This window comes from Hippopotamus amphibius, chromosome 14 (assembly GCF_030028045.1).
Source record: "Hippopotamus amphibius kiboko isolate mHipAmp2 chromosome 14, mHipAmp2.hap2, whole genome shotgun sequence".
Classification (NCBI taxonomy): domain Eukaryota; kingdom Metazoa; phylum Chordata; class Mammalia; order Artiodactyla; family Hippopotamidae; genus Hippopotamus; species Hippopotamus amphibius.
The window spans coordinates 79,951,221-79,977,675 of NC_080199.1; the positions used below are offsets into that span (position 1 = coordinate 79,951,221).

At 41.2% G+C, this 26,455-nt stretch overlaps 1 protein-coding gene across 4 annotated transcripts in view; it reads right to left on the reverse strand.

The window, feature by feature from the left end:
• Window positions 1-24,885, reverse strand: part of ZMYM2 (zinc finger MYM-type containing 2) — a 96,320-nt gene extending 71,435 nt beyond the window's left edge. The window contains exons 1-2 of one of the 4 annotated variants that reach the window (XR_009048945.1): window positions 24,449-24,885; window positions 24,157-24,225 (exon numbers count right to left, since the gene is read on the reverse strand). Coding sequence is in view for 3 of the 4 variants with exons in the window: in XM_057707013.1 (XP_057562996.1) it covers window positions 24,157-24,225; window positions 24,449-24,870 (491 nt within the window). In the remaining variant the exon portion in view is untranslated. The remainder of the gene's footprint in view (window positions 1-24,156; window positions 24,226-24,448) is intronic. The other 3 variants (XM_057707013.1, XM_057707012.1, XM_057707014.1) reach the window with 3 other exon arrangements.
• Window positions 24,886-26,455: the final 1,570 nt, after the last annotated feature.

Genomic DNA, 26,455 nt, shown 5'->3' on the forward strand with positions numbered 1-26,455 from the left:
TAATGGCTGTAAACTTTCCAAATAAGATGAAGGTGAATATATACACCCAAGAAGCTCAACAAACTTCAAGCCAGATAAACTCAGAAAGTCACACCAAGACAGGTAATAACCAAATTGTGGACCAGATAGTAAGAGAGAATTTTAAAACTAACAGACAAGTGACTTACCATATGCAACGGATCCTCAAGAAGATTTAGATTATCAGCATATTTTCTCATCCAAAAGCATGGAAGCCAAAAGCAATGGCATGACATTTAAAATGGTAAATAAGAAGGAAAAAAAAAAATCCGTCGACCAACAATTCTATACCCAACAAAAAATTCCTCCGAAATTAAGGATAGGGACTTCCCTGGTGGCACAGTGGTTAAGAATCTGCCTGCCAACAGAGGGGACTGCCAATCGGTTCAAGCCCTGGTCCAGGAGGATGATCCCACATGCCACAGAGCAACCAAGCCCATGCGCCACAACTACTGAGCCTGCGCTCGAGAGTCCACAAGCCACAACTACTGAAGCCTACGCAACTAGAGCCCGTGTTCCGCAACTGGAGAAGCCATCTCAACGAGAAGCCTACGCACCAAAAGGAAGAGTAGCCCCTGCTAGCAGCAATTACAGGAAGCCCATGCGCAGCAACAAAGACCCAAAGCAGCCATAAATAAATAAGAAAGAAAGGAAGGAAGGAAGGAGGGGAGAAAGGAAGGAAGGAAGGAGGGTAGGAAGGAAGGAGGGTAGGAAGGAAGGAAGGAAGGAAGGAAGGAAGGGAGGGAGGGAGGGAGGAAAGAAGGAAAGAAGGAAAGGAAAGAAAGAAACAAACAAACAAACTAGACATTTCCAGATAAACAAAGGGGAATTTGTTACCTGCATACCTACCCAACATGAAATGCTAAATGGAATCCTTCAGGCAAAAATAAAAACAGACTAGAGGGACTTCCCTGGTAGTCCAGTGGTTAAGACTCCCATCTCCCAATGCAGGAGGCCCAGGATCGATCCCTGGTTGGGAACTAGAACTCACATGCATGCTGCAAGTAAGAGTCACATGCCACAACTAAAGGGCCCATGAGCCACAACTAAGGAGCCCACCAGCTGTAACTAAGACCAGGCACAACCAAATAAAGAAACAAATAGAGGGAAGAAAGATGGCGGTGAAGTAGAAGGAGATGGAATGCATCCCTCTCCACAGATACATCAGGAATACATCAAAGGACGCAATAATTCCCACAGAGAACCAGCTGAACACCAGCAGAAGACCTCGGACAGCAGAAAGGACTGCAAAGATCCTCACATAACTGAGACAGGCAACCTCTGAGGTCTGGACTACTCGATCAGAAGTCAAGTAGGAGGCTCTGGGGAGGGAGCACTGAATCCAGGATGCTAGACTACTAGGGAGCCCTCAGACACAGTGAAGATTAACTGCAGAACCCGCAAGGGTAACAAAATTCGTTTTGCAAATCACTCAGTAAATCCAAACTGCTATGCAAAAGTGATGATGGTTAACGGCGACCACAGGATAGGGATTTTTGCTAAGAGAGCCATCCAGACTGGCGAAGAGCTGTTTTTCGATTACAGATACAGCCAGGCTGACGCCCTGAAGTACGTGGGCATCGAAAGAGAAATGGAAATCCCTTGACGTCTGCTACCTCCTTCCCTCCTCCTCTCGGAACAGCTGCCTTAGCTTCAGGAACCTCGAGTACTGTGGGCGACTTAGAAAAAAAATGCAGTTTGAAATTCTGAATCTGCAAAGTACTGTAAGAATAATTTATAGTAATGAGTTTAAAAATCAACTTTTTATTGCCTTCTCACCAGCTGCAAAGTGTTTTGTACCAGTGAATTTTTGCAATAATGCAGTGTGGTACATTTTTCAACTTTGAATAAAGAATACTTGAACTTCAAAAAAAAAAAAAAAAAAGATTAACTGCAGAGAACTCTCACGGAGCCCTGTATCAGAGTGTGAGACCGAGCTTCGTCCGACTGTCCGCAACCGCCAGTGCTGAATGCCTCACACCAAACTACAAACAAGACAGGAACACAAACCCACCCATCAGCACACAGAGAGATATCCTAAAACACATCACCTGACATGGCTATGATCATCAGAGAGAAAAGACTCAGATCCACACACTGGAAAGTAGACACCAGACCCCCACATCAGGAAGCCTACTCAAGACACTGGACAAACCCCACCACAGGGGGCAGAGGGCAGAAACAAGAGGAATTACTACTAGGCAGCATAGGGAAAGGAGACAGCAAATCCTATAAATTAGACAAAATGAGAAAACAAAGAAACACCCTGCAGGCAAAGGAGCAAGAAAAAAAACCACAACCAAATAAATGAAGAGGAAATAGGAAAAGTGCCTGAAAAGGAATTCAGAGTAATGATAGTAAAGATGATCCAAAATCTCAAAAACAAAATAGAGAAACTACAAGAAACAGTTAATAAGGACTCAGAAGAACTAAAGAGCAAACAAACAGTAATGAATAACACAATAACTGAAATTAAAAACACTCTAGATGGTATAAACAGCAGAATAACTAAGGCAGAAGAATGAATAAGTGAGTTGGAAGATAGAATGGGGGAAATAACTGCCACAGAGCAGAAAAAAGAATAAAAAGAATGGAAGATAGTCTCAGAGACCTTGGTGACAACATTAAGCACACCAACATTCGAATCATAGCCATCCCAGAAGAAGAAAACAAGGGTCTGAGACAATATTTGAAGAGGTTATAGTGGAAAACTTCCCCAACATGGGGAACGAAATAATTAATCAAGTTCAAGAAGCGCAGAGAGTCCCCTACAGAATAAACCCAAGGAGAAATACACCAAGGCACATATTAATCAACCTAAAGAAAATTAAACACAAAGAAAAAATATTAAAAGCAGCAAGACAAAAGCAACAAATAACATATAAGGAAAAACCCATAATGATAACAACTGATCTTTCTGCAGAAACTCTGCAGGCCAGAAAGGAGTGGCAGGATATACTGAAAGTCCTGAAAGAGAAAAACCTACAGCCAAGAATACTCTACCCAGCAAGAATCTCATTCAGATTCGATGGAGAAATCAAAAGCTTTACAGATAAGCAAAAGTTAAGGGAATTCAGCACCACCAAATCAGCCTTACAACAACTGCTAAAGGAACTTTTCTAAGCAGGAAACACAAGAGAAGAAAAAGACCTACAAAAACAAACCCAAAACAATTAAGAAAATGGTAATAGGAGCATACGTGTCAATAATCACCTTAAAGGTAAATGGATTAAATGCTCCAACCAAAAGACACAGACTGGCTGAATGGATACAAAAACAAGACCTTTCTATATGCTGCCTACAAGAAACCCACTTCAGACCAAGGGACACATATAGACTGAAAGTAAGGGGATGGAAAAAGATATTCCATGCAAATGGAAATCAAAAGAAAGCTGGAGTAGCAATACTCATAACAGACAAATTAGACTTTAAAGACTATTACAAGAGACAAGGAAGGACACTACATAATGACAAGGGATCTATCCAAGAAGAAGATATAACAATTGTAAATACCTATGCACCCAACATAGGAGTACCTCAATACATAAGGCAAATGCTAACAGCCATAAAAGGAGAAAATGACAGTAACACCATAATAGTAGGAGACTTTAACACCCCACTTACATCAATGGACAGATCATCCAAACACAAAATAAATAAGGACACACAAGCTTTAAATGACACATTAGACCATCAAGACTTAACTGATATTTATAGGACATTCTACAGAATACACTTTCTTCTCAAGTGCACACGGAACATTTTCCAGGATAGATCACATCTTGGGTCACAAATCAGGCCTTGGTAAATTCAAGAAAATTGAAATCACATCAAGCATCTTCTCTGACCACAATGCCATGAGACTAGATATCAATTACCTAAAAGAAACTGTAAAAAATACAAACACATGAAGGCTACACAATATGCTATTAAACAACCAAGAAATCAAAGAGGAAATCAAAAAATACCTAGAAATAAATGACAATAAAAACACAACAACCCAAAACCTATGGGATGCAGCAAAAGCAGTTCTAAGAGGGAAGTTTATAGCAACACAGTCGTACCTCAAGAAACAAGAAAAATATCGAATAAACAACCTAAACTTGCACCTAAAACAATTAGAGAAAGAAGAACAAAAAAACCCCAAAGTGAGCAAAAGGCAAGAAATCATAAAGATCAGATCAGAAATAAATGAAAAAGAAATGAAGGAAACAAGAGCAAAGATCTATGAAACTAAAGGCTGGTTCTTAGAGAAGATAAACAAAACTGATAAACCATTAGCCAGACTCATCAGGGAAAAAAGGGAGAAGATGCAAATCAAGAGAATTAGAAATGAAAAAAGGAGAAGTAACAGCAGACACCACAGAAATATAGAAGATCATGAGAGATTACTACAAGCAACTATATGCCAATAAATTGGATAACCTGGAAGAAATGGATAAATTCTTAGAAAAGTACAATCTTCCAAGACTGAACCAGGAAGAAATAGAAAATATGAACAGACCAACTGCAAGTACGGAAATTGAGACTTTGATTAAAAATCTCCCAACAAACAAAAGCCCAGAGCCAGATGGATTCACAGGCGAATTCTATCAAATATTTAGAGAACAGCTAACACCCAACCTGCTCAAACTCTTCCAAAATATAGCAGAAGGAGGAACACTCCCAAACTCATTCTATGAGGCCACCATCACCCTGATACCAAAACCAGGCAAAGATGTCACAAAAAAAGAAAAATTACAGGCCAATATCACTGGTGAACATAGATACAAAAATCCTTAACAAAATACTAGCTAACAGAATCCAACAGCACATTAAAAAAATCACACACCATGATCAAGTGGGGTTTATCCCTGGAATGCAAGGATTCTTCAATATACGCAAATCAATCAATGTGATACATCACATCAACAAATTGAAGGATAAAAACCATATGATAGTCTCAGTAGATGCAGAAAAGGCTTTTGACAAAATTCAACATCCATTTATGATAAAAACTCCAGAAAATGGGCATAGAAGGAAGTTACCTCAACATAATAAAAGCCATATATGAGAAACCAAAAGCCAACATCATTCTAAATGGTGAAAAACTGAAAGCATTCCCTCTAAGAACAGGAACAAGACAAGGGTGCCCACTCTCAACATTATTATTCAACATAGTTTTGGAAGTTTTAGCCACAGCAATCAGAGAAGAAAAAGAAATAAAAGGAATCCAAATTGGAAAAGAAGAAGTAAAATTGTCACTCTTTGCAGATGATGTGATATTATAAATGGAAAACCCTAAAGATGCCACCAGAAAACTGCTAGCACTAATCGATGAATTTAGTAAAGCAGCAGGATACAAAATTAATGCACAGAAATCTCTTGCATTCCTATACACTAACAACGAAAGAGTTGAAAGAGAAATTAAGGAAACTCTCCCATTTACCACTGCAACAAAAAGAATAAAATACCTAGAAGTAAACCTGCCTAAGGAAGCAAAAGACCTGTATGCAGAAAACTATAAGGCACTGATGAGAGAAATCAAAGACAACACAAACAGATGGAGAGACATACCATGTTCTTGGATTGGAAGAATCAATATTGTGAAAATGACTATCCTACCCAAAGCAATTTACAGGTTCAATGCAATCTCTATCAAATTACCAACGGCATTTTTCAAAGAACTAGAACAAGAAATTTTACAATTTGTATGGACACACAAAAAACCCCGAATAGCCAAAGCAATTTTGAGAAGGAAAGACAGAGTTGGTGGAAATAAGCTTCCTGACTTCAAACTATACTACAAGGCCACAGTGATCAAGACAGTATGGTACTGGCACAAAAATAGAAAGGAAGATCAATGGAACAGAATAGAGAACTCAAAGGTAAACCCACACACTTATCTTTGACAAAGCAGGCAAGAACATAAAATGGAAAAGACAGCCTCTTCAACAAGTGGTGCTGGGAAAATTGGACAGCAACATGTAAAAGAATGAAATTAGAACACTTCCTAATGCCATACACAAAAATAAACTCAAAATGGATTAAAGACCTAAATGGAAGGCCAGATACTACAAAACTCCTAGAGGGAAACATAGGCAGAACACTCTATGACATGCATCAAAGCAACATCCTTTTTGACCCACCTCCTAGAATCATGGAAATAAAATCAAGAATAAACAAATGGGACCTCATAAAATTTAAAAGCTTTTGCACAGCGAAAGAAACCATAAACAAGACAAGGAGACAACCCTCAGAATGGGAGAAAATACTTGCCAATGAAGCAACAGACACAGGATTAATCTCCAAAATATATAAGCAGCTCATGCACCTTAATACCAAAAAAGCAAATAACCCAATCCACAAATGGGCGGAAGACCTAAATAGACATTTCTCCAAAGAAGACATGCAGATGGCTAACAAACACATGAAAAGATGCTCAACATCACTCATCATGAGAGAAATGCAAGTCAAAGCCACAATGAGGTATCACCTCAGACCGATCAGAATGGCCATCATCACAAAATCTGGAAACAACAAATGTTGGAGAGGGTGTGGAGAAAAGGGAGCTCTCCTGCACTGTTGGTGGGAATGTAAGTTGGTACAGCCACTATGGAAAACAGTTTGGAGGTTCCTTCAAAAACTAAAAACTGGAACTACCATATGATCCAGTAATCCCACTCCTGGGCATATACCCAGAGAAAACCATAATCCAAAAAGAATCATGTACCATAATGTTCATTGCAGCACTATTTACAATAGCCGGACATGGAAGCAACCTAAATGCCCATCAACAGATGAATGGATAAAGAAGATGTGGCACATATATACAATGGAATATTACTCAGCCATAAAAAGGAATGCAACTGAGCTATATGTAATGAGGTGGATGGACCTAGAGAATGTCATACGGAGTGAAGTAAGCCAGAAAGAGAAAAACAAATACTGTATGCTAACTCATATATACGGGATCTAAAAAAATGGTACTTATGAACCCAGTGACGGGGTAAGAATAAAGATGCAGATGTAGAGAATGGACTGGAGGACATGGGGTTGGGGGGGCGGGGGGAGAAGGGGAAGCTGGGACAAAGCGTGAGCGTAGCGTAACATAGACATATATACACTACCCACTGTAAAATAGAGAGCTAGTGGGAAGCTGCTGTATAACAAAGGGAGATCAACTCGATGATGGGTGATGCCTTAGAGGGCCAGGACGGGGAGGGTGGGAGGGAGTCGAAGGAGGGAAGGGATATGGGGATATATGTATAAATACAGCTGATTCACTTTGGTGTACCCCCAAAACTGATACAAGAGTGTAAAGCAATTATATTCCAATAAAGAGCTTAAAAAATAAACAAACAATAAACAAAAACACACTAAAGAGTAAACTGAAGCTGCAAGAAATAAAGAACCCAAGTGAATAAATATATACACAAAGAAAACACAGAAAATCAATAGAAAGCCAGTATTAATGTACTTTCAGTTTATAACTACTTTTTTCCCTATGACTTAAAAGGCAAATACATAAAACAATAATTATCAATATGTTAATGAACACACACATAAAGATGCTGTCACAGACAAACCTAATATAAAGGGGAAGACAAAGATGTGTATCAGCAGAGCATTTACAAATTATTCAAATGAGGTTGGTATTACTTGTAATAAGTTATTGTAATATTAAGATGGTGACTTTAATCCTCAAAATAACCTTCATAAAAATAATTTTAAACTATGTAGGAAAGGAAAGAAGGCAATCAAAATTGTACACTAGAAAAAAATTAAACACAAAAGAAAGCAGTAATAAAAGAAATGGGGTGGGGAGATTTAAGACATACAGAAAACAAGTTGCAAAATGGTGGAGATAGATTTCTCCTTACTAATAATTACTTTAAATGTAAATAGCCTAAATTACTAAAAGACAGAGATTAGCAGGCTGGATTAAAAAAACATGATCCATCTATATACTGTCTAGAACAGACTCACCTTAGATACAAAGACAAAAAGAGGTTGAAAGTAGATGGACAGAAAAGATACTCCATGCACATGATAACCAAAAGAGAACTGGAGAGGATGTGCTAATGTTGGATGAAATAAACTTTAAGTCAAAAAAGCTTATAAGAGACAAAGGAGGACACCATATATATTGAAAAAAGATTCATTCCAGCAAGAATAATACATCACAATCATAATCATACACAAAACTAACAACAGAGGCCCCAAAATATATGAAGCAAAATTTGGCAGAATTAAAAGGAGAAATATACAGTTCTATGATAACAGTTGGAGACTCCAATATACTTTCAATACTAGATAGAATAACCTTACAGAAGATCAGTAAGGAAATAGAGAACTTGTACACATTCCTCTAAAGGGCACATGGAACATTCTCCAGAATAAGCCATAGGACAGCCACAAAATAAGTCTTCATACATTTAAAAGGACCAAAATTATACTATATCTTTTCTAATCACATTGGAATGGAACTAGAAGTAACAGAAGAAAAAATGAAAACTCACAAATAGGTAGAAATTAACACATTTAAACAACCAACAGGTAGGGACTTTCTAGGTGGTGCAGTGGTTAAGAATTCACCTACCAATGCAGGGGACACAGGTTCGATCCCTGCTCTAGGAAAATCCCACACACCATGGAGCAATTAAGCCCATGTGCCAAAACTATTGAGCCTGCGCTTTAGAGCCTGGGAGCCACAACTACTGAGCCCATGTGCCGCAACTACTGAAGCCCACTCGCCTAGGGCCCATGCTCCCCAACAAGAGAAGCCACGGCAATGAGGAGCTAGCGTACCACGCTCACTGCAACTAGACAAAGCCCGTGTGCAGCAATGAAGACCCAACACAGCAATCAATCAATCAATCAATAAAATCTATGAAAAACAAACAAAATCAACCAGTGGGTAAAAGAAGAAATCACAAGGAAAATGAGGAAATACTCTGCAACAAAAGAAAACAAAAAACACCATATCAAAACGTAAGGGATGCAGTGAAAGCTGTGCTCAGCAGAAAACTTATTAACACCTACATTAAAAATATCTCAAATCAATAAACAAACTTTACACCTAAAGAAACCAGAAGAAGAGCAAACTAAACTAAAGCTAGCAGAAAGAATTCAGTAATAAAGATTAGTGCACAAACAAAACAGAGAACAGAAAAAATAGAGAAAAAAACAAAAACAAGTAAGTGGTTCCTTGAAAAAAAACAACAAATCTTTAGCTAGACTGACAAGGCAAAAAATCTAAAATTATTAAAATCAGAAATGAAAAGAATTTCCTGGTTGCCCAGTGGTTAGGACTTGGCACTTTCACTGGTTGGGGAACTAAGATCCCACAACCCATGTGGTGCAGGCAGAAAAAAAAAAGAAAGCAATTGATATGTGAATAGCAAACCAAAAAGTTTTTTTAAAAAATCAGAAATGAAAATAAGATATCACTACTGATTTTACAGAAATTAATGAAAAATAAGAAAATATTATGAGGCTTCCCTGGTGGTGCACTGGTTAAGTATCCACCTGCCAATGCAGGAGACACTGGTTTGATTCCTGGTCGGGGAGCTAAGATCCCATATGCCACGGGGCCACTAAGCCCGAGTGCTGCAACTATTGAGCTTGCACGCTCTAGAGCCCATGCACCACAACTAGAGAGCCTGCGTGCCGCAACTAGAGAGAAGCCCATGTGCCGCAACTAGAGAGAAGCCCGTGTGCCTCAATGAAAGATCCTGCATACTGCAACAAAGATCCAGAGTGCCACAACTAAGACCCATCACCGCCTAATTAATTAATTTTTTAAAAAAGAAATACAAAATCTGAATAGCATTATAACATGCAAAGAGATTGAATCAGTAAACAAAAACCTCCCAACAAAGAAAGGCCCAAGACCAAATGGTTTCACAGGTGAATTCTACCAAACATTTAAAGAAGAATTAACACTGATCCTTCTCAAATTCTTCCCAATGGTGCTCAACATCATTAGTTGTTAGGGAAATGCAAATCAAAACCAGGAAATATTTTACATCCATTAGGACAGTTACTATCAAAACAAACAAACAAAAAGTAGCAAGTAATAGTGAAGAGAAACTGGTTGCTTGGTTGGCTGAAGAAACTTGATCCCTTGTGCACTGCTGATGGGAATGTAAAAAGATGCAGCAGCTACAGAAAACAGCGTGGAGGTTACTTCGAAAATTAAAAACTGAATTACCATAAGATTCAGCAATCCCACTCTGGGTATACTATATCCAAAATAATAAAAATCAAGATTTCAAAAGATACTTCCATGTTTATGTTTACAGTATCATTATTCATAATAGCCAAGAGGCAGATGCAACCAAAAGTTCCACAAGCAGGTGAATGTATAAACAAAATGTGGTGCATATATATAATGGAGTATTACTCAGCATGAAAAAAGAAGGAAATTCTGTTACATCCTACAGCAAAGATGAACCTTGAGATCATTATGCTAAGAGCAAAGAGATAAACACTGTATGATCACACATAAGTGATATACGCTATCTTAAGAAGTCAAAAATCGTACAAATAGAAAGTAGGATGGTGCTGAGGAGTAAATGGGAAATTCTTTAATGGTTATAGTTTCACTTTTACAAGATGAAAAAGTTCTGGAGATCCGCTGCACAGTAATGTGATTATACTTAACACTATGGATCTGTACACTTAAAAATGGCTAAGATGGTAAATTTTATGGTATGTGTTTTTTACCACAATTAATAGTAAAAAATAAGGGGAAAAAATGAGATACCACTGCACAGCAATTAGGATGTTATTTTTTAAAAAAGGAAACTAACAAGTGCTGGAGAGATGTACCAAAATTAGTCATATGTAGAATTAACATATGAATAGTCAATTTCAGTTCTAGATTTATTTATATACATATATATAAAAGAAGTGAAAGCAGGGACTCAAATGGATACTTGTATACCAATGCTTACAGCGGTATTACTCACAATGACCAAAAGTTAGAATGAGCCCAAGGGTCCATCAACAAATGAATGGATAAACAAACTGTAGGTATACAAGGGAATATTATTCAGTCCTAAAAAGGAGAGAAATTCTGATGTATGTCACAACATAGATGAACCCTGAAAACATTATGCTAGGTGAAATAAGCCAGACACAAAACGGCAAATATTTTCTGATTCTACTTATTTAAGGTACCTACAACAGGCAATCTCACAGAGTCAAAAGGTAGAAGAGAGGTCACCAAGAGCTGCAGTAAAGAGGTATCAGCCATTATTGTTTAATGAGTACAGAGTTTCTGTTTGGGATGATAAAAAGGCTCTGGAAATTAACAGTGGTGATTTTTAAAAAACATTTATGAATATACTTAATACTACTGAACTGTACTTATAAGAAAGGTAAAAATGGTAAATTTTATGTTAGTACATTTTACCAGAATTTTTTTTAAAAAAAGGAAAAAAAAAAAATAGAAGACACCTCTATGGGGGGGGGGATACCAAACATACAACAATGATTAACTACAAAGAAAATATCTTCAACTCGTATCCTAAAAAAATGAAGACAAAGAGGTCCTACAATCAATAAAATAAACAACCAGTGAGAATAAAGGACCAAAAAATTCAACAGAGTTCACAAAAGAAAATACAGATGTCTCTTGAATATATGAAATATTTAAGAGAAATCCAAATGTAAGCTCTAAAAGGCCACCAATTTTCTCTTAACACACTGACAAAAATCAAAAGGTTTAACTGTGTAGTCTCATACTGCAAATCAGCATAAACCGGTACAAATTCTATGGACAGCAACTCAATAAAGTACTTCTTTGACTAGCAATTCTACTTCTAGGCATTATTCCTACTATATATTACCTCATGTTTTAAAAAAACAAAATGTAGAAAGATATTCATTATAAAGTTAAAAGACTGAAGCACCCTAAATGCCTCTCTACAGACAACTGATAAAATGAATGACAATAAAGACATACAATGAAACAGGAGGCAGCCTTGGAAACAAGGAGGCAGCTCTCAACATACTTCCATACTAAAAATGGAACAACCTCTCTTGTAAGATAAATGCCAGCAAGGCATCTAACCACGGATAAACACACGCACTGTGAGCAGCACACACACACACAGAACAACTCTAGATAAACGGCCAAGGGGATGACAACAGTGGTTTACTTCTGGGGAAGAGAATGGTGTGGAGGTGGCAGCGGGTCTTCCTTTTTTTAACTTTCTACCCTTTTTTACCTTTTAAATTTGATATCATATGTATCTATTCTGGGATTTAGTCAGGGTTTCATTGAATTTAGAGATATTGAAGACAAAAAAATTAATTTTTTTACATTATTGAAATCTTCCCATCCAGATATATGTAAATCTGTCCATTCTGGTTTTCTTGTATGTCCTACTGTATTATTTTACAATTTCCCTCATAAAAGTCTTGCATGTTTGTTATAGTTATTCCTATTTCTTGCAACAGTGAAATGGATTTCTCCCATTACATTATAAAATGTTTACATAGCAAAGAAACACCACAAATAAGATGTAAAAATATGCAAAAGTATATATAATGTTATATATGTAATATACTTGTAAGCGATATCACAAGAACTAATAGCCATACTTTAGAAAGAACACAAACAAATTAAATTGACAAAACTTTAACTATTTGATAACATCTAGTGTTGGCAAGAATGTGGAGAAACTAGTAGAAAGGGCAGTCGGTATTGTGGTCCAATGGAAGGCAATCAGGCAGCACCTATAAAAACGTGTAATATGCACATATTGACTCAGTAATTCTTATTTCCCAGAATCTCCCTCAGAGAAAACACACATGAACCCAAAGGAACTACTACATGTATATTTCATGCAGCATTATATATAAAAAATTCCAAATAGACTAAACGTCTACCAATAAAATATCTGAACTGTTAAATCCATGTCATGATGTATCACGTACCCGTTTAAAAAGACACCTTTACATACTAATTCAGAAAAACGTCTAAGACACACCACTAAGTGAAAACAGCAAGTTGCAGAAAGATACGTATAGTATACATGTTTTTAAAATGCACAAATAAATTTACTTTATTATTCTCACAGGTACATGTTAGTATATGCACAAAAAGGATTTCAAGTAATACACACTAAACTGGTACGACTACTAACCTCTGGGGAGTGAGCAGAGGGGCTGGGGGTCAATGACAGATGAACAGATCAGGACCTAATGTTGCTTACCTTCTAGCCACAAAATCATTTTTTAACATATCTTCATCAGATATCTACAACAATGATGCTCTGGCTTTAGAAGCAGGCAGGAATCATTTAATTAACATACCAAAAATCTATTCAAGGGTGAAACAAAAATCCTTTTTGATGTAGTAAATAAATGAATAAATCAATTAATTGATTCAGGTTATCTCTAGGGCATACAATTTCTGGGGTAAGGAATAATCTCTTCTTTCCCATAGGACTAATCTTTAACTGCAAGGTACTTTCAAGTAATTCTAACTTTCTTTGGGGATCTCATCCACTCCCATGATTTTGAATAATACCTCGGAGAAGAATCAAGATGGCGGAGTAGGAGGACATGCGCTCACTCACTCTTGCAAGAACAATCATTGACAGAAAAACACTGAAACTCACCAAAAAAAAACACCCCATGTCCAGAGACAAAGGAAAAGCCGCAATGAGACAGTAGGAGGGGCGCAATCGCGTTAAAATCAAATTCCATAAATGCTAGGTGGGTGACTCACAAGCTGGAGAACAGTTATACTGCAGAAGTCCTGAGGGTTCTGAGCCCCACGTCAGGCTTCCTAACGTGGGGATCCAGCAACGGGAGGAGGAATCCCCAGAGAATCAGACTTTGAAAGCCAGCAGGATTTGATTGCTGGACCTCCACAGGACTGGGGGAAACGGAGACTCCACTCTTGGAGGGCACACAAAAAAGTGTGCTCACCAGGACCCAGGGGGAAGATGCAGTGACCCCATAGGAGACTGAACCAGACCTACCTGCTGGTGTTGGAGGGTTGCCTGCAGAGGTGGGGGGCAGCTGTGGCTCACCAAGGAGACAGGGGCACTGGCAGCAGGGGTTCTGAGAAGTGCTCATTGGCATGAGCCCTTCCAGAGTCCACCATCAGCTCCACCAAAGAGCCTGTAGGCTCCAGTGCTGGGTCGCCTCAGGCCAAATGACCACCAGGGTGGGAACACAGCCCTACCCATTGGCAGAGAAGCAGATTAAAGTGTCACTGACCTCCACCCACCAAATCTGATCAAAATTTTACTGAGCTCCACCCACCCAGGCCAACTCACCATCAGTCCTTCCCATCAGGAAGCACCCACAAGCCTCCTAGACAGCTTCCTCCACAAGAGGGCAGACAGCAGAATCAAGCAGTATCAGCAGTATTTTATCTTGTGGAACTGAAAATCACAGCCACAGAAAGACAGAGAAAATGAAAAGGCAAAAGACTTTGTACAAGATGAAGGGACAAGATAAAATACCAGAAAAACAACTAAATGAAGAGGAGATAGGCACTCTTCCAGAAAAAGAATTCAGAATAATGATGGTGAAGATGATCCAGGACTTCGAAAAAAGATTGGATGCAAAGATCAAAGAGTTGCAAGAAAAGTTTACCAAAGAACTAGAAGAATTAAAGAGCAAACAAACAGAGATATGCAACACAATAACTGAAATGAAAAATACACTAGAAGGAACCAATAGCAGATTAACTGAGGCAGAAGGGCGAATAAGTGACCTGGAAGACAGAATGGTGATAATCACTGATGCAGAAAAGAATAAAGAAAAAAGAATGAAAAGAACTGAAGACAGCCTAAGAGACCTCTGGGACAATGTTAAATGCACCAACAATCACATTATATGGGTCCCAGAAGGAGAAGAGAGAGAGAAAGGACCTGAGAAAATACTGGAAGAGATTATAGTTGAAAACTTCCCTACCATGGGAAAGGAAATAGCCACCCAAGTGCAGGAAGCACAGAGAGTCCCAGGCAGGATAAACCCAAGGAGAAACACACCAAGACATATAGTAGTCAAATTGATGAAAATTAAAGACAGAGAAACGTTATTAAAAGCAACCAGGGAAAAACGACAAATAACATACAAGGGAACTCCCATCAGGGTAACAGCTGATTTCTCAGCAGAAACTCTACAAGCCAGAAGGGAGTGGCATGATATAGTTCAAGTGATGAAAGGGAAGAACGTACAACCAAGAATACTCTACCCAGCAAGGATCTCATTTAGATTCGACGGAGAAATCAAAAGCTTTACAGACAAGCAACAGCTAAGAGAATTCAGCACCACCAAACCAGCCTTACAACAAATGCTAAAGGAACTTCTCTAAGTGGGAAACATAAGAGAAGAAAAGGACCTACAAAAACAGAAACAAAACAATTAAGAAAATGGTAATAGGAACATACATATCAATAATGACCTTGAATGTAAATGGACTAAATGCACCACCCAAAAGACACAGACTGGCTGAATGGATACAAAAACAAGACCCACATATACACTGTCTACAAGAAACCCACTTCAGACCTAGGGACACATACAGATGGAAAGTGAGGGGATGGAAAAAGATATTCCATGCAAATGGAAATCAAAAGAAAGCTGGAGTAGCAATAGTCATATCAGATAAAATAGACTTTAAAATAAAAAATGTTATAAGAGACAAGAAAGGACATTACATAAAGATCAAGGGATCCATCCAAGAAGAGGAGATAACAAGTATAAATATATATATGCACCCAATATAGGAGCACCTCAATACATAAGGCAAATGCTAACAACTATGAAAGAGGAAATTGACAGGAACACAATCATAGTGGGGGACCTTAACACCCCACTTACACCAATGTGCATATCTCCACACAGAAAATTAATAAGGAAACACAAGCTTTAAATGACACAATAAATCAGCTTGAATTAATAGATATCTATAGGACATTACATCCAAAAACAACAAATTACACGTTCTTCTCAAGTGCACATGGAATATTCTCCAGGATAGATCACATTTTGGGTCATAAATCAAGCCTTGGTAAATTCAAGAAAATTGAAATCGTGTCAAGCATCTTTTCTGACCACAATGCTATGAGATTAGAAATCAATTACAGGAAAAAAACTGTAAAAAACACAAACACATGGAGGCTAAACAATACGCTACTAAATAACCAAGAGATCACTGAAGAAATCAAAGAGGAAATCAAAAAATAGCTAGAGACAAATGACAATGAAAACACAACGATCCAAAACATATGGGATGCAGCAAAGGCAGTTCTAAGAGGGAAGTTTATAGCGATACAGTCCTACCTCAAGAAACAAGAAAAATCCCAAATAAACAATCTAACCTTACACCTAAAGAAACTAGAGAAAGAAGAGCAAACAACCCTAAGTTAGTAGATGGAGAGAAATCATAAAGATCAGAGCAAAAATAAATGAAATAGAGACAAAGAAAACAATAGCAAAAATCAATAAAACGAAAAGCTGGTTCTTTGAGAAGATAAATAAAATTGATAAACCTCTAGCAAGACTCATCAAGAAAAAGAGAGGACTCAAATCAATAAAATTAGAAATGAAACAGGAGAAGTTACAACGGACACCACAGAAATAAAAAGCACCATGAGAGATTACTACAAGCAACTATATGCCAATAAGATGGACAACCTGGATGAAATGGACAGATTCTTAGAAAGGTATAACCTTCCAAGACTGAATCAGGAAGACACAGAAAATATGAACAGACCGATCACAAGTAGTGAAATTGAAACTGTGATTAAAAATCTCCCAACAAACAAAAGTCCAGGACCAGATGGATTCACAGGTGAATTTTATCAAACATTTAGAAGAGCTAACACCCATCCTTCTCAAACTCTTCCAAAACATTGCAGAGGAAGGAGCAATCCCAAACTCATTTTATGAAGCCACCATCACCCTGATACCAAAACGAGACAAAGATACTACAAAAAAAGAAAACTACAGACCAATATCACTGATGAATTTCGATGCAAAACTCCTCAACAAAATACTAGCCAACAGAATCCAACAACACATGAAAAGGATCATACACCACGATCAAGTGGGGTTTATCCCTGGAATGCAAGGATTCTTCAATATACGCAAATCAATCAATGTGATACATCATAACAACAAATTGAAGGATAAAAACCATATGATCATCTCAATAGATGCAGAAAAAGCTTTTGACAAAATTCAACACCCATTTATGATAGAAACTCTCCAGAAGGTGGGCATAGAGGGAACCTACCTCAACATAATAAAGGTCATATATGACAAACCCACAGCAAACATCACTCTCAATGGTGAAAAACTGCAAGCATTCCCTCTAAGATCAGGAACAAGACAAGGATGTCCACTCTCGCCAGTACTATTCAACATAGTTTTGGCAGTTCTTCCCACAGGAATCAGAGAAGAAAAAGAAATAAAAGGAATCCAAATTGGAAAAGAAGAAGTAAAACTGTCACTGTTTGCAGATGACATGATGCTATACATAGAAAATCCTAAAGATGCCACCAGAAAACTACTTGAGCTAATCAATGAATCTGGTAAAGTTGCAGGATACAAAATTAACACACAGAAATCTCTTGCATTTCTACACACCAACAATGAAAGATCAGAAAGAGAAATTAAGGAAACAATCCCATTCACCATTGCAACAAAAAGAAGAAAATACCTAGAAATAAACCTAACCAAGGAGGTAAAAGACCTGTACTCAGAAAACTATAAGACACTCATGAAAGAAATCAAAGAAGACACAAACAGATGGAGGAACATACCATGTTCTTGGACTGGAAGAATCAACATTGTGAAAATTACAGATTCAATGCAATCCCGATCAAATTACCAACGGCATTTTTAACAGAACGAGAACAAGAAATTTTACGATTTGTATGGAAATGCAAAAGACCCCGAATAGCCAAAGCAATCTTGAGAAGGAAAGACGGAGATGGGGGAATCAGGCTTCCTGACTTCAGGCTATACGACAAGGCTACAGTGATCAAGACAGTATGGTACTGGCACAAAAACAGAAATATAGATCAATGGAACAGGATAGAAAGCCCAGAGATAAACTACGCTCAACTAATCTATGACAAAGGAGGCAAGGATATACAATGGAGAAAAGGCAGCCCCTTCAATAAGTGGTGCTGGGAAAACTGGACAGCTACATGTAAAAGAATGAAATTAGAACACTTCCTAACACCATACACAAAAATAAACTCAAAATGGTTTAAAGATCTAAATGTAAGGCCGGACACTACAAAACTCCTAGAGGAAAACATAGGAAGAACACTCTTTGACGTAAGTAACAGCAAGATCTTTTTTGATCCACCCCCTAGAATAATGGAAATAAAAACAAAAATAAATCAGTGGGACCTAATGAAACTTCAAAGCTTCTGCACAGTAAACTATAAGCAAGACGAAAAGACAACCTTCAGAACGGGAAAAATATCTGCAAACGAATCAACAGACAAAGGATTAATCTCCAAAATATATAAAGTTTATCCAGCTCAATATCAAAAAAACAAACAACCCAATCAAAAAATGGGCAGAAGACCTAAATAGGCATTTCTCCAAAGAAGACATATGGATGGCTAAGAGGCACATGAAAAGCTGCTCAACATCACTAATTATTAGAGAAATGCAAATCAAAACTACAATGAGGTATCACCTCACACCAGTGAGAATGGGCATCATCAGAAAATCTACAAACAGTAAATGCTGGAGAGGGTGTGGAGAAAAAGGAACGCTCTTGCATTGCTGCTGGGAATGTAAATTGACACAGCCACTATGGAAAACAGTATGGAGGTTCCTTGCAAAACTAAAAATAGAACTACCATATGACCCAGCAATCCCACTGCTGGGCATATACCCAGAGAACACCATAATTCAAAAAAGACACATGCAATCGAATCTTCATTGCAGCACTATTTACAATAGCCATGACATGGAAGCAACCTAAATGTCCATCAACAGATGAATGGATAAAGAAGATGTGGTACATACATACAATGGAATATTACTCAGCTGTAAAAAGCAATGAAACTGGGACATTTTTAGAGACATGGATGGACCTAAAGGCTGTCATACAGAGTGAAGTAAGCCAGAAAGAGAAAAACAAATATCGTATATTAACACATATATGTGGACTATGGAAAAATGGTTCAAATCAACCAGTGTGCAAGGCAGAAATAGAGACACAGATGTAGAGAACAAACATATGGACACCAACTGGGGAAAGCAGGGAGGGTTGGGGTGGATGAATTGGGAGACTGGGATACCAAATTGTACCCTCTAAATATATGCTGTTTATTGTCTGTTAACTGTATCTCAATAAAAGTTCTTTAAAAAAGTGTAAAAAAAAATGCATACTTGGGAAAAAAATAAGTTTATTGCAAAAACTATAACAGATCCTTCCCAAATTTTTTAATGATATTGTAACAATCAATCCTATTTCTAGTAAATGTACCTTAAATTACGATTTAATATCAGAATCACACTAAAATATTTAATAATTTAAGGATAAAATACTTTAATTTCACAAAAACAAATTTGACCTTCAAATTCACTAGACTCTCTCTAGGAACACTAGAGAAAAAAAATCTAGAACCCTCTGGAGAAGAGAAGTCTGACCCTTGGCAGCCAACTAATATTCAAGAGAATGGCTAAAATTCTCTAACAATAATTTGGTAACTCTTCAAGAAAGATAAAAACAACATCATATGTAATAAGACAAATATGTGAAAGTTTTTTTTTTCAATCCAGGACTATCAAATATTTCTCTACTTATTTATCCTAATATCCAAAGTTTACTCTTAAATCATTTCTTGAAGTAGTAAACATTAACACTTATGGAACATTGATCAAATCAGTAAAAATAAAACCCCAACAGTCATACTCTTCTTTGAAATTAAAGACCCCAAATCTTTCTTAAATTTTATTACTTCTGATTTTCAATGGACTGCTATGAAGTAAAATATAGAACTAAAAACAAATCCCAAACTAGTCATGTGAGTAAGTAATTTTGCAAACCTCTCTACGTATTTTAACCCTAGTGCGTCAAGTGTTGTATAAAACTTAATCCAAACAAGTAATACATTTTAAAATATGCAATAAAACAACAGATAAGCTCAAATGTGTTGTAATCCAACTTTTAACACACTTTAAGCTGACCAACTTATCCTGTTACCAAGCTAAGTGTTTGGTGCTGGCCTTCATAATTCTCTTCACATTACTTCACAGGCATATGGGATCTTAGCTCCCTGACCAGGGATTGAACCCACACCCCCTGCACTGGAAGGTGAAGTCTTATCCACTGGACCATCAGGGAAGTCCCCCATTACTATTTTAATAACAAAAACCTAGGATTACAAAGTGACTTGTTTAAAAAACAGGTTGCAGATATAAAAATTTGCAATTCCAATTATGTTATACAATTTTCTTGCTGGTAAACAATCAAAATAAAAAAATAAACTACAGTTGTTACCCAGAGCCCCATAGCTCAAAACTATGGATTTATCCAACAGCAACTTCTCTCAGTGACAACTGTATAGTTCTTACATATCAGAGTTGTCCATAAGAATTTTGAGATTTGAATAGCTTAAAAGTCCTGTTCAGTTGCGGGGGGAGGTGGTTTTTTTTTAATATTTATTTACTTATTTGGCTGCACCAGGTCTTAGTTGCGGCTTTGGGGATCTTTGTTGTGGCATAAGAGATCTTTAGTTGCAGAATGTGGACTCTTACTTGCGGCACATGGGATCTAGTTCCCTGACCAGGGACTGAACCCGGGCCCCCTGCATTGGGAGAGCAGAGTCCCAACCACTGGATGACCAGGGAAGTCATCCTGTTCAGTTCTAAAATCCCAATTCTATTCTCTGACAGGAATAGAAAAAAATTAACCGACTGAAATCAAAAAATGGAAAATGCACGGAATCAACACAACCTCTCTGTGTTCTTGCTTCCTAACTTAAAATGCCCTACATAAAATACTAGAAAATCCAATGGGAGAAAGCACTCAGGTTTAGGCTCATCTTGCATTGCCTAAAAGAAAACACATGCAAGTTGAATATGCCAAAGCCCTCTCATAATAAGTGTTATTCAATATGATAATATATATGTGAGTAATATTGTTAATGGGGCAGACAGATATGAATGCCTAAAAAAGATACAAAATTTCTAATTATACCACACCTCCTGACAACAAAGACAGAGCTCCAGCATTCATACATATTCTTTCCATCCAGGAATAACATAGCATCTGAGTGAAGGTAAAGATTCACTTTGTCTCAAATGCATGAAGTTGAGGCACTTTTGTACCTCAAACAAGGGCAACATACAATAAAACTTTTAAGAATATGAACACTGTTGTTCAAAGATGGTATGTCAAGCTCCACATCCACACACAAGTCTAAACCATTCATTGTCACCATCTCTGTGACATCTGAGTGATTCAGAGTTGTCCCACCACATGAGGTACCACAGTCCAGCCCATGAAGTTCTATAAGCAGAATATATTAAGTACGGACCACTCTCTCTTTCCCTCAACTGTTTAAAAGGACAATGGGAGGAACACATACTATTAAGGATGCGTTAAAGAAATGTACCATAAACATGTGAAGTATTTTTAAAGTATTTTAAGTACATCTAAAAGCACCTAACACATTAAGTGCACAATAAATTTAAGTATAATAACTTTGATTTAATAGAGGTCAATTTAAAATTGTCAGATTACCTTCATCTTATTGTCTGGTGCATTAAAGCACCAATAGTTGGTGTTTTTGAGTAAAAGAATTTTTAATTCTGAGCTAAATCATTAAGGGAAACAAGAACCACATCCCTTCAAAAATTGAGGGGGTTAGGGGGTAGCAGTTGAAAATCAGTGCATAGGGAATTCCCTGGCTGTCCAGTGGTTAGGACTCTGCGCTTCCACTGCAGGGAACATGGGTTTGATCCCTGGTGGGAGAACTAAGACTATGCATGCTGCACAGTGCAGCCAGAAAGAAAAAAGAAGAAAACCCACGTTTAACTTATAGTTGGTCCTTCTACTGAGCTCCTCTGTATCCACAGATCCAATAGCCTGCACATGGAACAGTACTGTTGTTTACTACTGAAAAAAATCCAGTATAAGTGGACCCACAATTCAAACCCAAACCCATGTAGTGCAAGGGTCATCTGTATTTGAAAGAATCACAGATTTTATTAGTATGTATGTGTTGACCTTACAGGAAAATCTTGATTATACATTTTGTATGCCCTCATAGCCAAATGTCCACTTAACATAACTAATCAATCTTCCCGCATCAACATCACAAATAAGAACAAAAGAAAAAACTTCAGAAAGGTAAATCTTTTGTGAAAATATGTAGCGATAAAATAAGCACCGCCCATCTAGTTGAAAGATCTGATCCTTGATCCATTATATTTGCATAATTTAATGCCTGAAAAGAGCTTTAAACTCATTACACAAGTTATATTCATTCGAGGTACAGTATTTAGGAAACAAGTATAGATACTAATTTGCACACAGACACACTGAAAAAGAGAATATATTATTTCTGATTCAAATAGATCCTGTTAGTTTTAAGGCAGTCAAATAATCTTATTGATAACTGCGGTACTACTATTTTTTTTTTTAATGTACTCAGTAAGATTCAAACACTTCGTTATTTGTTTACTCACTGTGCTCCAGGAAAATACAGGCTGAAAAGACTGTAACCTTCAAGTTTTTTCAGTTTCAATTTCTAAATTTGTAAAACAAGCATATTATATATTTTAAAACAGGACAACACAGTTGCTGAACTAAGGCCTATAATCAAACTGGTTAAGTTCAAATCCTTGCTTTACCAAATACTACTCCCTAGGTATCTGCCTATGCCTGTTTCCTCCTCTATGAATTAGGAATAAAAACACTAGGTTTTCATGAAGATTAAATTACTTAACATACGTTAGAAAATTACTGTGGACACGTGTTAATTATTGTAAATGACAGGTACACAAAGATTTAATATACTATCCTCACTCATAAATTTGAAAGTTTCTCAAGTTAACTTTTTTTAAAAAACTTAGTTTTGTTCTGGCATACAATAAGAGCTCAATATATGCTCTTTTTATTACCCTACAGGCTATTTGCCAAGCTTAAAGGAAATGATACATGAAAAGTACCCAGCACCTGCCCAAGGCCGTGTTTAACACAAGTTGCCATCCTCGCATCATCCTTCAGAATCAGTACTCAGCATATGTTCGGCGTCAATTATTTTTTCACCCACTTGGGGCTTAATTTTTAAGCATACTCTACTATAGTCATGACTCACCTCTGACAGAGACCTGCAAGTTACATTATCAACTGTCAGTGGGCTCCAGAGATACAAACGTGTCCAGAATGCTAACTTCACTGATATTTTGTAACTAATTTCAATTGACGGGAAATGACTTATGTCACTGTCTCTTACAAGACTGCCTTAAAACCAACAAATTGCAAGCATTAAATGACAATTGTCAGTTACGCTCAAGAAGAACTCAAGTGAAGCCTAAGCATCACAGAAGATGGGGGACCAAGAGTAACCAGAGCAGCGGCTGGTCTCAGCACACTGGCTGCTAAACTAAGAGAACTGGAGGAACGGACCTCAAGCCCTTTCCTAAGCACATCGAAGACGGCTACCAACTCATGAACCCCAAGAATCAACATGTGTGTTTTACGTCACACACACAGCGTTAAGTCCGCCTTTCCGTTTCTCCAGCCCCTTCAATCAGTTCTCCACGGCAAAGGAAGAGAAAGTGTTAAAGACGGCCGCACGCGAGCGTCAGAAACGAAACAACTGCACTTCCCACGCTGGACCTCCAGAGGGCGCCCGCCATATGCCCTCCTCCCCCGCCCTCCGCCCGGGTAACGTGAGCAGCTGCAGGAGCCCGTCGTCTGCCTGCTGAGGCTGGTATTGCAGCAACGGCGACGTCTGCAGCGGTGCAAACAGCAGCGCCCACTCCCAGCTGCCTCCCCGGGCTGCGCCCCGGGGGCAGCTGCCACCCAGGGGAAGGCTCCTCCCCCTCAACACAACGGAGATGCACCGGTACCCCGGTGGAGGCCCTACACCCTGACGACGGCCCCTAAGAGCCTCACGTGAGGGGCAAGAGACTCACAATGGGGGTGTTTTCCGCCTCAGGTCCTGCCAAAGATGCACCAGGTAGGGATGAAGGCGACTCCTGGTCCTGCGGGAAAAGGAAAAATGAAAAATGGATCAAGAACCTCTAACCAGGTGTGAGAACCAAGCCCTTTCCACCAGGAGGAGACGGAAGAGGGAATAAGAGGTCACGGAGGTTCGGCCCTTCGATTACTGCTCCCCAGCCCGTGACCAGAAACCCCCTCCTACGTAAAGTAGAGCAAAACCGCGTAAAACCTTTATTTGGGACCAAACCCACGTGAAAGACAAACCCTGGAGGGAAGAGGCGGAGGGCAGCAGGCCTGCTCCGGGAGCGGGAGGGGGAAGGGCGAGCGCAGCCTCGACGCCAGCGGGGAATCCTGTCCCCGGAATCGGCCCACCCGGCGCCGTGCCCGGCGCGCCCGCACCCACGCGGGGGCAGGGGGCGGCTCGCGTCGCCACGGAGCGGAAGCCCCCCGCGCTGGCCCCCAGCTCCTGCCCCGGGCCCGAGACTTGCCCCCCCGCAGTCGACGACCGGCAGCGTTGCCTCCGCGTCCGCCATTAGAGACCCAGCCAAACAATACGTGCGGAGCCGAGCCGCGCGCGCGCCGGGGCCGGGGAGGCCGAGGAGGGGACCGGCGCGGGGGGCCCGCGCCCTCGCCCCCAAACTTGGGGTCCTCGCGCCGCCGCCGGGAGGGCGCGAGCGCCGCCCCATCGCCCGCGGAGGCGCCCCTCCCCCACCCGCCCCACCCCCACCCCCCCGCGACCCCCGCCGCCGGCCCCCGCCCCGGGCGGCCCCGGGCGACCCCCGCCGCCGGCGGCCGCCTCACCCGGCCCTCGAGGCCGCGCCCGCACTCCCGCAGCCCGCCGGCCGCCCGCCAAGGCGCCTGGGACATCAGCGGAGCCGCCGGCCGCCCGAGGCCCCGACGCGGCAGCGGCGACGGCGGCCGCGCCGCGGGGCGCTCGTCCCGGGTCGGTGGGAGGCTCCGGAGGCCGCCCTCACCCATCTCCGCCTCCCGGCGCCTCCGCCTCCGCCTCCGCCTCCCGAGGCTGCGCCGCTCCCGGCCACCCCCACTGTCGGCGGCCCTGCGCTGGAGACACGGCGGGGACAAGCCTCACCCGGTTCTGGCTGCGGCTCCGCGGAACGAACCTCCCCGCCCCCGGCCCACCCCCCTTCGGCAACACGCGCAACTCCGCTCGGTCCAGTCCCGGCTTTAGCGCTGGTGAGGAGGCGGAGGCGGCGGCCGCGGCGGCGCGGCCCGGCCCGGCAGGCCCCGCCCCCCGCGCCCTCACTGGCGGCCGCGAAGGGAGGGCCGGGCGCCTCGGGCACGCCCATTGGCTGCGGCCGCCTTCCTTCAGGACCCCCCTCGAGGGGGTGGTCCGACGCCCTGTCCGTCAGGCACAGGCCACGCCTCCGCACCTCCATTCCACCCCCCCCATTCCCCGCCCCCACCGCGGCCCGGCCCGTCAGGGCCCGGCCGCCGCCTCCCGGGCCCGCCGCACCCGCTACGGCTCGGGCCCTGGAGGCCGGGGGCTGTCCGGGCCGGGCGGCCCGAGGGCCTGAGCCGGGCCGCCTGCCCCCGCAGCGGCCGCGGGCGACGCCGCCCGAGGAGCGCCGCGGCCTCGATGTCCCCCACGCCCTCCCTGTCCAGTGTCTGCGAGCCCCGTGAGGGCCGAGCGGGCAGCGGCTGTGGCGACGGCGGCGGGGGGCCCGCGCGCCCCGAGGGCTGGAAGCGCTTCCCCGCGCCTCAGCCCCGTGGGGAGGCGTCCCTCGCTCCCGTCATGGCTGCGGGAGGAGACGACGTCCTCCATCTTGTCGGGGCCGCTGGGGGAACTGGGGGCAACTCCGACTCGTCCCGGGAAGCCCGGGCCGGGCCCCGCCGACCGGCCGCGGAGACGGCGCCCGCCGCTGCCTCCGCACCTGGGCCCCGACACGTCTCCCGCCTCCGCCGGCCAAGATGGAGGCGGCTGCGGGCCTCGAGCCGGGCGCCCGCCTGTCTGAAGGGCTGCACCGGCCCCCGGGCCTCCGCCCGCGTCGGCCCCGCGGCAGGAGCGAGCGCAGGTGCGGACCGGGCCGGGCCGGGCCGGGCCCGGCCAGCCGTGACCGAGTCGCCACCTGGGCCGCGGGGCTCGGCTTTTGTTCGCCGTCTGCACCTACGTCCCGGGCGCACGTCACGGCTGTGCGGGTCCCGAGGTTCCACGTAGGAGGCGAGCGGGGAGGCCGCCCTGGCGGCCGTCGGTGGGACTGCAGCCGGCGCTGTTGGGGAGAAAATGAATGGACACATTGGACCCCAATTTCT